The sequence below is a fragment of the Chaetodon auriga genome, chromosome 3 (assembly GCF_051107435.1).
Source record: "Chaetodon auriga isolate fChaAug3 chromosome 3, fChaAug3.hap1, whole genome shotgun sequence".
Taxonomy (NCBI): Eukaryota; Metazoa; Chordata; class Actinopteri; order Chaetodontiformes; family Chaetodontidae; genus Chaetodon; species Chaetodon auriga.
Window position 1 is genome coordinate 18,166,760 of NC_135076.1, and position 13,667 is coordinate 18,180,426.

General features: G+C 44.4%; 3 protein-coding genes across 3 annotated transcripts; 2 read left to right on the plus strand and 1 right to left on the minus strand.

Moving 5' to 3' along the window:
* Nucleotides 1-63: 63 nt before the first annotated feature.
* Nucleotides 64-2,013, minus strand: LOC143318054 (kelch-like protein 23). The gene is made up of 3 exons (XM_076725967.1): nucleotides 1,041-2,013; nucleotides 503-914; nucleotides 64-370 (listed from the first exon to the last, which is right to left on the minus strand). Exons 1-3 carry the CDS (start codon nucleotides 2,011-2,013, stop codon nucleotides 64-66), a joined length of 1,692 nt encoding a protein of 563 aa, XP_076582082.1.
* A 299-nt stretch (nucleotides 2,014-2,312) lies between these two features.
* lsm7 (LSM7 homolog, U6 small nuclear RNA and mRNA degradation associated) lies at nucleotides 2,313-5,226 on the plus strand. Its single transcript, XM_076722139.1, has 4 exons — nucleotides 2,313-2,361; nucleotides 2,622-2,712; nucleotides 2,845-2,916; nucleotides 4,730-5,226. The coding sequence occupies exons 1-4, from the start codon at nucleotides 2,356-2,358 to the stop codon at nucleotides 4,870-4,872; spliced, it is 312 nt and encodes a 103-aa protein (XP_076578254.1). The 5' UTR covers nucleotides 2,313-2,355; the 3' UTR covers nucleotides 4,873-5,226.
* A 1,211-nt stretch (nucleotides 5,227-6,437) lies between these two features.
* On the plus strand, nucleotides 6,438-13,579 carry tmprss9 (transmembrane serine protease 9). The gene is made up of 16 exons (XM_076726893.1): nucleotides 6,438-6,473; nucleotides 7,308-7,531; nucleotides 7,625-7,752; nucleotides 7,836-7,903; nucleotides 7,980-8,155; nucleotides 8,312-8,356; nucleotides 9,110-9,223; nucleotides 9,402-9,567; nucleotides 9,737-10,011; nucleotides 10,366-10,508; nucleotides 10,973-11,258; nucleotides 11,382-11,495; nucleotides 11,564-11,732; nucleotides 11,843-12,108; nucleotides 12,591-12,727; nucleotides 13,418-13,579. The coding sequence occupies exons 2-16, from the start codon at nucleotides 7,390-7,392 to the stop codon at nucleotides 13,577-13,579; spliced, it is 2,391 nt and encodes a 796-aa protein (XP_076583008.1). The 5' UTR covers nucleotides 6,438-6,473; nucleotides 7,308-7,389.
* Nucleotides 13,580-13,667: the final 88 nt, after the last annotated feature.

The window sequence follows — 13,667 nt, forward strand, 5'->3', positions numbered from 1 at the left end:
TCTGATTTTATGTATTTTTTTAAAGTAAGCCTTTAATTATTCATTCAGTCACATCACACATTGTCACGTGACCATTCTCATGGTGACACACCCTCTGAGGGGCACTGGACAGGGGATGGCATCATCCACCTCAATGCATGTGTCAATGTAGGGGTCCATCAGCACCATGTTTGGGAATGCTTTGTTACTCTTCCTCTCACTGACCAGGTATATCTGGCTGTTGACTGTTGTGCAGCCTGAGAAGAACTTCCTGTCCAAACATTCCTCCTCTTCCAGCACAGTCCACTCGTCTGTCTCCACGTCAAAACGCAAAGCTTGGCCTCCAAACAGGTAGAGGGCACCATTGAGCTCTGTGGCAACCATGTCATATCTGTTAAAGGGTTTAAAAGAAGGATTAATCGTCATGAAATTGCCCCGTAAATCTAAGGATGAAGGAAAGAGCAGCTTGACAGTGTCAGAAAACAAAGCCGAAGAGTCAGTGCCGTATTGAAAATTCTCTCACCGTGGAAATGGAGAATAGGAGACCACATCCCACTGATCCTCTGTAACCATATACCTCTGAATTCCACCATACGCCTCCCCGTTTTCATCCAGGCCACACGCCACATAGATACACGACCCCAGAACGGCAGTGGCCGCCCTCTCCACAGCCCTGATCATGGGGCTGACCACCTCCCAACCCTCCTCTGACCCCAGGACTAGCATCTCTACATCCGCCACAAGCCCTTCATCCATGCTGCCCCCCAGGACATACAGCGCTGAGTCCAGCCCTACGGAACAGTGGCTGTGCCTGGACTTCTGCAGGGCCGGCCCATCCAGCCAGCGCTGGTTCCCACATTCGTATATCCTGACCCAGTCAACACTGAACCACAGCACATCCCGGAAATATCCGCCTGTCACAATGACATTGTCTCCTGCGTAATGAGAGAATCAGAAAGTAAAGAAAATATAATGTTTGGAAATGCATGTCAATTGTAATGTCCAATATACATTTGTTATTTGACATCACCATGAGCATCATGTCATTATTCAACCATTACCTACTGCAGCCACCGAGTACTGTGTGAGGTTCTTCCTCTGCAGAGGTGCGCAGCTCTGCCATCTACCACTCAGTGGGTGAAACTGGTAAAGTGCCTGTTGCTCCTGATCGTGGGGTCCACCCAGGACAAAGAGGGTCTCTCTGGCCCTGGCCCTCTTCATTGACCTGCCCATCGACCAAGATGTTGGGAAATGTTCATTCAGCATGCAGATGAGCTTGGCTCTGGGATCAGAGCTTTTCATTCTTGTCAAAAGATCAGTGACAAATGGTAAGGAGAGTGACTCAGGCCTCACCAGCTCAATGAGCTCCAGGAAATGTTCTTCTCGTTTTTGGTCAAATGACACCCAGTGCATGGTGGCCTCCAGGGCTAGATCATCTTTATGAATGGCCAGATCATCACTGGCAAGAAGGTCTGCTATGGTCTCCTTAGACAGGAACAGGAAGTCCTCTTCAGCAACAAGAGCAGAGAAATGCGTGAGCGCCACCTGTCGTGCCCTCTTGTAGAGCTGAGTGCAGCCTAGCTGCCAGGCGTAGGCCATCATTCCCAAACAGTTACTGAGGTGCAGCTCACGCTCCAAGAACTTGCAGCACAGCAGTCTGGCTCGCTCCAGCTGTAAAAAGTCTGCAGTCTCGAGGATCCCCAGAACATTTTCTCTATCCAAAGGTAGGTTGGATGTCCTGCTGTATTCCATCAAAACCCTGAAATGCTGCAGACCCACACCTTTGATCTCAACTTTCCTTCTGGTGCTCTCAATGCCACAGCCAAAAAACAGAGCCCTGAAGTAGGGACTCTGGACGGCCAGTCGTTGACGGTTGACATAAAAACTCTCTCCTTCTACCTGTAGAGTAGCATCAGGGATTACATCAGGCTCCATCACGTGTAAAGCAGATTCATCCTGCTCAAGTTTGTTTACTTCCTCAAAGAGAACTGTGCATTTAAAGCTTTGAGGTTCACGATCAGCTCTGCAGGCCATTTCACAAGAAACAGCCGCACCAACCGTCTTCTGCATAGTGCCTCGTCCTCCTTCTGGTTTACAACACACCAGCTGGTGGTATTAATAGACTTTCCCCCTGACTGACTGCTGGCGAAAAGGAAAAAAGGTCAGCTTGAAAAACAGATGCTAAATATAATGCAGGAGGACAGTGATAATTTAAGAAATCTAACGGTTTAATAAGTTTCTGTGGTAAATAAATTAATAATAAAATCACCAAACTAACACACACAAAAACTGATGACGTCAACCACAGGCGCTCACCGATTTGATTGGTAGAACGTATCTGAGGTCAAAGTTTAACTTCCGTGTCACACAGCTAACATGGCGGTGAGTTCGTATGGATTTCGCTTTCATTCAATATCTCTTTTATCTTTGCTCCCACAAACATTGTCAGGGATATCTTTTGCCATCAATGGCTTATTCGAAATATGACCTGGGATGTAGAAAAGTCATTCGAATGTAATGTGGCGTTTTAGCTAACATTTGCTAACTGTGCTAGCCACGCAAAGCTAAACTCAAGTTAGTGGTTGTGTGCGGCTAGCTTGCATGTGGCTTAGCTACAAACAATGTCCATTTGCTCTGTGTAGGATAAAGAAAAGAAGAAAAAGGAGAGCATCTTCGACTTGTCAAAATACATCGACAAGCCGATTCGTGTGAAGTTTCAAGGGGGGCGAGAGGGTAAGTGGATATATCGTGACAATAAACTAATGCTAATGCATTTAGCCAGTCGGCACGATGTATTGTTTCCCCTCGAAGTCAGTAAATTGGTCTGGACTAATGCGAGCCGTACACGGTATATTTCCCTTCTAGCCAGCGGTGTCCTGAAAGGTTTTGATCCTCTGTTGAACCTGGTACTTGATGGCACTATCGAGTATATGCGAGGTAAGTTAAGTGGATGCAAGCTCTCCGCAGCAAATGTAACATACCAACATGAATACAAGGAGTCAGACTTTGACAATTTTGACTCATGAGTGGGTTGACTGTGACCAAAAAAAACAAAAACAAAAACAAAACAAAACACTGCAATAGGAAAGGTCACTGTGTACAATATGACACTGTAAAGTATGTTATCCTCCAATGGGCAAATTACTCAGCAGAATAAAAGAAACTGTATGTAGGGACACACAGTACTCGACTTTATCGATGTGTATATCCTGGTGTTGTAAGTCTGTGTTTCCCTTAACTTGGGACCCAGCCATAAATCTTACCCAAACTAGTAATCTCTGCAGTGCCTAAGCATAACCTGTGATTAACCTAAATTATGGCCTAACCCCAGTGAATGAGGGCAGCACGATAAACACTATTTGACAGGGGAAACAGACTTTGACACAAGTCTGAAACTGCTTTAGGTACTTCAACAGTGAGGTCTAACCTATGGATTATCAAGCATGGCAGCAATACGCTATCCTCTGTCTGAGAAGGAGTTGATTAAATGGATCCTCTTTTTCCTTATCCATAGAGCAGAATGTGCCTTTTAACGATCATTCACTGCCTTATAGAAAGGCTCTCATTTCAAAATACTGTCTGCTAGTGATGGCTGGATGAAGCCTGTGCTTCTCTCTAGTACTCAAAGCCTCAGTGCTTTCAGTGCAGCAAGCACAGTGACATCTGGTGGGTTTTAAAATCACTGCAGCCCTTGAGGACTGTGGCAGAAGCTGTAAAACACCTCTCTGATTTTAATTGTTTAGTCTCATGTCTGCAGTAAAAGTCCAACAAGTGTGCGTGTTGTTATTAAACCTGAAATGCTTTTGTTCACAAGTGCTTCCTTTAAATGTAGCTGTAGTGTCATATGCTACAGTAAAATGATTAATGCACCATTGAAAAAGCCAAAAAATGAAAGATTTTTGCTGATGCAAAATATCAGTGCACGTTAATAGTGTAATTTAGGCCCAAAGTCCGCTGTGGGCTCACTTTATTTCATATGAGTTGCAGTGTGACGCCGTTGGAGAATGATGTTTATTAGCTGATTGCTTTTATCACATTAATACTTGTTATCAGGTGGAAGTGTTCTCATACTTCAGATTACTTCAGATTATCTCTTTCTTCTTATCCCAGTAATGCGCATCACATTATCTTAACTTCAGACTTTTCAAAGCTGTCAAACTGAATGAAATGCTTTCTGAGGCACCTGTTACATCTGAAGCCCTCCCACATCGTCAGTCCTGTGGTGGTACTCATTTGACACAAGCTGCTCAATTATGGCAAAAATCATCCTGATTATTCTGGTCGATCACAATTATTTAACAGGATTACTCGTGAACTTTGGAAACATTTATTTTTTATTGAACTTTAAAAAGAAACTCCCATCATTTAGAGTGGGTTTGCTTGTTATTCCTTCATTTCCTTTGGCAGAGATCATGACAAGCAGAAGCACTGTGAATGAGAACGAGTAAAGCAAACATTTTGTATAGTTTATGGTCAGTATGTATAAATTAGATTTACCAGGGAATTGTTACAGCTTGGCAGCAAAATAGACTCTAGTCATTTTCCTATAAGTTGCAGTATGTTTAGTATGTTGTGAGATGTGTTTGACTTGGTTTAGGATCTGTTAAAGGAGCCTGTGAAGTCTTCTTGTAAGTACAGTGTCCGTTTAGATTCTGTGTCACTCACCAAAATGCATTGTTTGTATCCTTGAGGTCTAACAAACAGCAGGTTCATGTGTGTCAGTAACACTTTTCCATCCTTGTCAATCCAGATCCAGACGACCAGCTGAAGCTGACAGAAGACACCAGGCAGCTGGGGCTGGTCGTCTGCAGAGGGACCTCCGTAGTGCTCATCTGTCCACAGGACGGCATGGAGGCTATACCAAACCCGTTCATACAGCAGCAGGATGGCTAACACACTCTGCCGCTGGCTGAGTTACAGTCTCACACACACACACATACACACACACACACATGCACACACTTGACTATTTTGTTAGTTTTTTTGTTTTAATTTTTAAAAATCATGACAGTAATAATGCGTAAAACAAAGCAGATTTCTGTTGTTAAAAATCATAAGTTGACCAGCAAAAGGACACTTGAAAGCACTTCACCTTTGTTTCTGTCTGTGAGGTGCAAGTATGCAAAGATTTGAGTTGTCAGGAGTACACATGTTTAGGAAGTGTTAAATGTTTTCTTTTTATCCAGAAGACAACTTTTTACTATTCTTTGTTGTTTTTGATAAGAAAATAAACTGAAAACGTACATTAAGCCTTGTGAATTTTGTTCTTGCATGTGTTGGAGGTACAGATGCAGAATGCAACACTGAGGGTCACAGCAGTTTAATGCTCATTGTGTTGCTGTTGTATGTGTGGTTCAGCAGTCTTGAATCATCTGTGCCCACTGATATTATGCATAGTTACTCTGTCACTTGTCTGCAGCTCAGTGTCATTTCTACCTAATTTGGCCAGAATAAGAACCCCCAAAAAACATACATAAAGGCTAAAATACAACAAATGCACCTGATTAGCTCCAGCTAAGTAACACTTGCAGTCCTTTTACTAATCACACAAGCTAATAAATTATATCCATTATCTTTTTTAACCACTGGCCAACAAATTCAAACCACTTGATGGACCTTTTAATAACCATTTAATGTCTATAGTCTTTGGACAGACCGCGGGATTGGCCACAGCTCAGTCTCCTTTTTCACGCAGTAACAGAAGCATTGTGATCTTTGAAAGTGTTTAAAGGAATAAAGGGAGTGTGTGTGTGAACATAAGCCATTCAAGCCCGTCTGCACACTGACAAAGAGACATCTGTGGTAATAACTGCATTGAGTCAGAGGTGCTTTAAGCTGGGTGGGGGAATAATGTAAGCAGACTGATTTACCTTTGTTAGGATTCTTCCTTTAGGGGGAGGGGTGGCAGGGGGGATTCTGTCTTGGCTGTAACTTGGAAAACATCAAGTAAATGGATCCAGTTTTAAAGGACTAACTTTTTCTTTTGAACAGAAAACCTGAGTTGAGCTCCAGAATCACATATTTAGATTTGTGTAAAATATATTTTTATACAGTCACAGAGTTGTGAATAATAATCTCCTTAAGATGGATTTTATCTAACTTCACTTCCTCTCTCACTGTCAGTGTGCAGCAGGTTAGGAAAGGCACCTTAACTCATTAGAGCGGCTGTGAAAGGACCCTCAACGGTTTGCCAGGTGTTGTGAGTCCGACCTGCAGGAGGCTTCGCTCCTCCTCTGCTGCTCAGTCACTGTGTCAATGGAGCACAGACGGTCGGCATGAGGGTGTTCTGAGCTCCACTGCACATTTTCTAGAGCCTTATTTGTTTTTCTGGATTTGGTTTTCTGCATCTTGCTTACTTCGCTGGAGATTATGGAAGCTCTGAGGTGACAGTAGAGATGCCTGTGCACACCGGGGTGTAACCAAAGGGATCAAGACCGATGGGGTCGGCCGGAGATTTCTGAAGCTGAGCCGACTCCCTAAAGCAAACTGAAAAGGTGAGTTATCTGCGGGACCCACACGGCACGCCCCTTGGCAGGTGGAACAAATAGCGGACCTCTCCGTCCTCTCCCTTGTCTCCTCATCCATTTATCTATTCTTGTGCGCGCCAAGTCACGCACCGAGAACTGCGGGATATCGTGAATGTCAGCCTCCAGCGGAATTAGAGGAGGAAGAGGTGAGTGAGTTTGCTTCAGAACATAAAGCCTTTATTGTCTGATGCTCCACGCTGTGATGCACCTGGTGTCACCGTGCGTAATTCACGGTGAAAATCCTCACGGAGTCCGTTTAATCGCTGAAACCCTGTTATCTGTTAAACTTTAGGGAGTTTATCGTGTTTAGTGTGACCTTTTTCCACATCTGATTTGTGATCGCCAGGCAACATGGCCTCCCTGCTCTCTCTTACGCACGCCCGTGCAATCTCAGCCAAGTATCCGGAACAGTTACTGCCGGTCTGCTCTTACATTGTATTTATCGACCATCCGAGGATAAAAACACACTTTGTTATCGTCTCTCACGAGTCTGCTCTTTGAAATACTATTTCTAAGCTACCTGTGTTTAACAAAAAAAAAAAAAAAAAAAAAAAAAAGCAAACTTAGCTATTCAAATTGTTGGTTTAGTCGTCTGCAGTTTTGTTTGAAACAATTGAAAGCAGTGGAATATAAAACATATTTAATATTGGAAATCAGCTTAATATACATACAAATGAATTATTATCAATGTCAGGATATCGATAACCATCCTGAAGTCCAGCCCATTATTACATTACTATATATTTCACATCATATCCAGCACAGATAATAACAGAACGATTCTTTCTGGATTTCTAGCAGGGCTGGATCATTTTGTCCGTCGGGCATTATGATTCTGGACACAGTGGAATGTGAGTTGTGAGGTCGGTGCTGTGAATCCAACATGGAGGCGAAGAAGGATGGAGGAGGGCCGTGGTCTTCTTCAGGAGATTCTTCTCCCACCAGCCCTGCCTGCTACAGGAGCAGCCTCATAGCCTTGCTCCTCTTCTTCGTCGCTGTCGGGGTCTTTGTAGGCCTGCTCATTGGTGAGTCTGCAGACAGGATTTAGGCCTTTCCTAACGTAGTTATTCTGGGACTCCTCCTGTATGAATGAACCATTCCTCCTCTGTTGTTGCCAGCCTACCTGGTGCAGGAGCAGCATTATGTCATGGAGACAGTGGAGCTGAAAGGTCTGAAGTATGATCCTGTTCTGCAGGATGAGAACTCTGCATTCTCCATAGTACTCTCTTCAGTCTTAAAGTCCAAGGTCAGTCCAGACCCTCACCCTGTTGAGAGCCCAATATTACCTTTACAAAAAGTGTTTAATTGTACATTTTCGCTTTCTTACAGATTAAAAATGTCTTCACTGCCACTTCAATATCACATCACTACGTTGATTGCAGTATCGTTGCCTATGGGTACGTGAAAGCTGAACCGAGGTCGAACATTTACTCCAAGCAACAAACAACATTGTCTGACCTCCTGTCTTCACAGTAACATTAATGGTGACGTGATGGCGACGTTCAGACTGGTCTTCAGGGTGTCCAGGGTCCACCAGTATTCAGACAACTTTGTTCAGGACTTGCTGAGAGCAGGGCTCAGCTCAGCAATGCATGGGAAGCCACTAGAGGTGCCAGAATTTGGAGAGATCAACACTATCGTCTTACTGGGTAGTGAAACTATACTGTCATCAGTTGACTGTCTGGCCCTATAAGTGGATGTGTGTAGTGGGAGTGGTAAAAATAGGCCACACTTGTGCAGTTTATTATCTCATAGATTCCACTATCCTCACAGGATCTAATGCTTTTCTGTCTGCTCATTCCTAGGAACCAGTGGGAAGTCATTTTTTGTTATTGGAGACGAGATGATTGGTGAGTGAATATTTTAGTAGACCCGAGTGTGCCTGCAAGTAATCCTTCAGCATATGTTTACACCTTCTTGGAATACCAAATGGGTTGCATTTAAGTGTCATAGTGGATAGTGTGACTTCTTAATCACAGACAAATGTGCTAAACTGTGCTCGAGAGATGAGATGAGATGACATGAGATGGAACAAAAGCCTCAGTCCTCATTCTGGGCAAAAGTGTATTCTTAAGTTTATGTGAAGCTAATATGAGCCCTCAGTTGTCTAATTTAGTCAAATCAAGTCAATATCTTTTATATATCTCCTATACTGTCCATCCATCATGGCTCAGGAAGAAAGCAGGGACACAAAAAAGGGAATTATGCACTAAAGGACTAAAACTTTGAAAGAGATTTGATCTGGATGAACTTTGGAGTTCAGATTTTTGTAAATATCTGCTTATTCTGAATTTGATGCAGCAACATGTTTCAGACAAGTAGGGACAGGAGCAACAAAAGACTGGGAAAGCAATGGAACACCAACACAAACACCTGTTTGGATCATTCCACAGGTAAACAGGCTCATTGATAACAGGTGATAGTGTCATGATTGGGTATGAAAGGGGCATCCTGGAAAGGCTCAGTCATTCACAAGCAAGGATGGAGAGAGGTTCACCACTTTGTGAACACGTGATTGTATAAAGGATGTTACTACATGGGCTCAGGAACATTTCATTCTGTAACTGTCATTTTCCCCTTTTTCTATCATGTGGTCTCTCCAGCCAGGTGTCCTGACAGCACCTTCACTTGTGACAATGGAGAATGTGTCACCAAATTGAACCCAGAGTGTGACTTCATCTCCGACTGTGCAGACGGATCTGATGAAGCTCGTTGCGGTGAATGACTCTTTAAACTGTCATTTTAAGCCTCTCTGTTGGTTGTTTTTCATAAAAAGCATGCCTGGTCACTACAACCTGCCACAGAACATTCTGGCACTGACAGGTCATATTGTGATAACTGTGATACTTGTAAGAAAAACCATCACTGCTTCATCCATCCATCTTTCCCCCTCAGCTTGTGGCACACGTCCTGCTATGGGGAGTCGGGTGGTGGGTGGTGAGGATGCTCGGGAAGGGGAGCTGCCGTGGCAGGTCAGTCTGAGGTTGCACGGACGCCACACCTGCGGAGCCTCGATCATCAACGAACGGTGGCTGGTCAGCGCAGCACATTGCTTTGAGAGGTAGGCAGCAGTCATCATCTCCAGGTCACTGAGGAGTTATTTATAAACCAGTGACATAACAGAAAAAAATCAAGGGACCATTTTATTAGGTCATTTTAGTTGACGATGACCAGATGATAAGTGACTTGCATGTATATTTTAAAGTTCTGCCATCTTTTTCTTTTTATAGGGACAACAACCCCAGAGAGTGGACGGCTCTGGTGGGGGCCACACTGGTGAGCGGTGAGGAGTCCGAGTCCAAAATAATTAACATCAAGTCGCTGGTCATGTCTCCAGACTACAACCCCATGACCACGGACAACGATGTTAGTGTGCTGGAGCTGGAGACCCCTCTCACCTTCAGCTCTTATATCCAGCCTGTCTGCCTGCCCTCCTCGTCTCACGTCTTCGCCCCCGGACACAGCTGCATGGTGTCAGGGTGGGGCGCACTGAACCAGTTTAATCGTGAGTCTGCCCGCAGGACTAACACATCAACAGATGAGGAATTTAGAGAGAAAAGGAGCTGGTTGTTGTTTGGTACCCGATGCTATGACATCAGAGGTGTGCTGATAGACTGTTTTTAGCTTTCAGGTGACATTTTACATCAACAGTAATGCAAGAAAAGGATAGCATTTAAGCTACATTATGATAACCAAAATCCAACATGACAACTCCATGTGTACTTATTTATCCTCTATATGTATAAGAATATATACAAGAATCACATTGCTTTTTAATTAATATTGATTATTTGCATTGCTGTGTTGAAATGCAATCAGTACGAGTAATTCAGTCGTCTTCTGCTCCTCTGTCGCTCAGCTGAGGTGCCTCCCATGCTGCAGAAGGCGGTGGTGAAAATCATCGACTCCAAGGTGTGCAATAAATCGTCCGTGTACAGAGGTGCTGTCACTCGCAACATGATGTGTGCTGGATTCCTGCAGGGCAAGGTGGACTCGTGTCAGGTCAGTGCTGTTTCACCTGGTTCACACAAAGGTGGCTGCAGTAGCATAACAGAGCTATCAACTTACATTTTCTTACAATACTTCCTTGTCTCGGGGCAAAAAGTTTGCATCCGTGCACTGATCTCCCTTTTCTGGTCTTGAAACTGTACGTCAGGTCGAAACTCTATGTTAACACTGGTCCCACCCTAAAAATAGAGGCCTGTAGGCTGTTGCTGTTATTTTAATCTCAGCATAACAGGATGCGAGCTGTTCATATTACAGTGAGAGAATATGGCATTCCTCCCCATTACAGCTCAATCAATTCAATTCATCTGGGCACAATTCAGATTCAACACAGAACTCATTATATGGCTAAAACAAACCAAAGTATACTTAAAGAAATTTAGGGATTTGGTTTCAACAGTATGATGCCGAGTAACTTCAATCTTCATCAAAGAATCAGAGCTCTTGTGTGTTCCCTATAGGGTGACTCTGGAGGACCTTTGGTGTGTGAAGGGGCCCCAGGGAGGTTTTTCCTGGCTGGGGTGGTGAGTTGGGGTGTAGGCTGTGCCCAGATCAACAGGCCTGGGGTTTATTCCCGCGTCACCAGGCTCCGCAACTGGATTTTAAGGCACACAGATCCCAGCTTTGTCCGTGATTACTCCCAGTTTGTTCCCACTGTGCCAGTTACTGTGACAGGAGGAAGCTTTGATCATCCGCCAGAACCCAGGAGCACAGCCATGGATGTGTTGTCTGCACCGTCACTACCTGGTAATGTCATATAGAAAGCAGCTTCATTTATTAGACTAAATTAGTCTAGATTAGTCTAAATTCCACATATGGAACTCATTCATTTTTCTGTAGTATAACAGATCTGTCCATCATGTCTTCCAGCCTTCAACTGCAGTGGAAACTTCCAGTGTAGCGCCACCTCCTGCATCAGCAAACTCAACCCAGAGTGTGACGGAGTCCCCGACTGCCCCAACCGAGCCGACGAAACAAACTGTGGTGAGTTTTTAAAGGGGTGCACACGCTGGGTTTAAAGGAACTGCTTCTGATGGGTGTTTTTGTTTCAGACTGCGGTTTGCGTCCTGCGTTGGGCTCCCATAGGATCGTGGGTGGAGTAACAGCTCGAAGGGGGGAGTGGCCTTGGATTGGCAGTCTCCAGTACCAGAGACTTCACCGATGTGGCGCCACACTCATTCACAGCAAATGGTTACTAACCGCAGCACACTGCTTTAAAAGGTAGTGTGTGTTTAACTGGAAACTTACCAGCACATTAAAAAAATCACACAAAATGACTTTCTATTACATCCAATGATACTGAATCTGAGTCTTCATATCATAACCCCCAGTGACTCGAGCCCCACTAACTGGGCTGTGAGCCTGGGTTCTGTGCTGCGCTCTGGGGTGGGAGCCCTGGTCATCCCCATCCAGAGGGTCATCATCCACCCAGCCTTCAATGGCACCAACATGGACCATGACGTAGCTCTGTTGGAGCTGGCGGTCCCAGCCCCCATGTCCTACACCATCCAGTCTGTCTGTCTCCCCTCGCCGGTGCACCACTTCCTAAAGACTGCAGAGTGCTACATCACAGGCTGGGGATCCATGAGGGAAGGAGGTGAGAGATTTCAAATCCCTCTGACATCAAGGACAGTTTTCCAGAAATCATTCTACAACCTCATGATGATATAAACTTTCCCTGTGGACATGGAAAGTGTCTCGGTTGAGAGATGTGAGCAAAAGCTTCCACATTACTATGATCCTCAACAATCAAAAAACTAATTTTTTTAAATTATCATAAGGATCTTTGTACTGAGCTGAGTCCTTACAGCTCCATTGTTCCAACAGCCTTACAGTATGTGATATATGATATGAAATATTGTCAAATGTTTGCTCAAATTACAAAAAACATACAGTATCTCTCACTTATCCATTTGGCCTGATACTTTCTGTTTTATCTGCTGAGGTTCTGACTTATCTGCACTGCAGCTTCCTGCTACTCCACGAGAACAATTGAATAGAATTTGGTTTGTAGTGCTAACAGCACTAAAAAAAAAAAATTGCATAACCCACTAGTATAAGATTTATTATTTGTCACAGGTTCATTGACCAACCTGCTGCAGAAGGCTGCGGTGAACATCATTGACCAGGCAGACTGCCAGCACTCATATGGAAACATACTGACTCCTAACATGATGTGTGCTGGTTACATGGAAGGAGGCAAGGACACCTGTTTGGTAAGATGCTGGAGGACATTATATACTACGTGGCACAAATCTCCTTTTACAAAGCCTGGAAATGGGCCGGACATCTGGGTGGTACAGTGTTGGCAGCATCTGAGCGGTAAGATCGTGGACGAAGATAACACAAGTGAGCTGAGGCTCAGGGAAACAGGGCCATGGCTCCAATTTTACAGTGGATGGTTAACCGGGTCAGAACAATGTAGATCTTGCCATTTGCTCTTAAGGTTTTCTAGAAGTGTTGAGTTTAGAAAAAGTAAAAGCATATGAATAATTAATGGTTTGAAAATATTTGTTGCATGTTCCAGTTATGGTGCAAACATGATGGAGAAAAGCAAGTGTTGCTAGTTGAGGAACATTGCAGCACTTATGTGAGAGATGCTTATCTGATGGGAGAGAGCAGACTTTCTCTCCTACAAATACAGAGTCCCCCTTTTCTCCCGCTCCCTCGCTGTAATCTTCTTATGTAAGGAAACCCACATGCATTCCTGTCTCGGTCAAAGCACCTGGCATCTCAGCAGCGATCCAAGTGACATTCTCTTTGTACCCTACTCCTCTGCTTCCTCGCTCATCTTTAATCGTTTTATTCTCCTTTGCACACTGGAGACCTCTGAGCGCTGAGGTCGTTTTAATTTCTGGCAAATTATTAAAAGCCCCTCTTTTGTTCCTCTCTTCTCCATCATCCAGGGAGACTCTGGGGGGCCGCTGACCTGCCGTCAGCTCTCCGGCCAGTGGTTTATTGCTGGAGTGACCAGCTGGGGACACGGTTGTGGGCGAATTGGTTTTCCGGGGGTTTATACTCGTGTGACGTCCATCAGGACGTGGATATCTACGTACCTGCCTTTCTGAAGAAGCACAAAAGGAGCTAAACCCACAAAAAGATGTAAAACTACACGGACACGATGGATCCTCCTGATCCATCTTCTCCAGAAAAGTG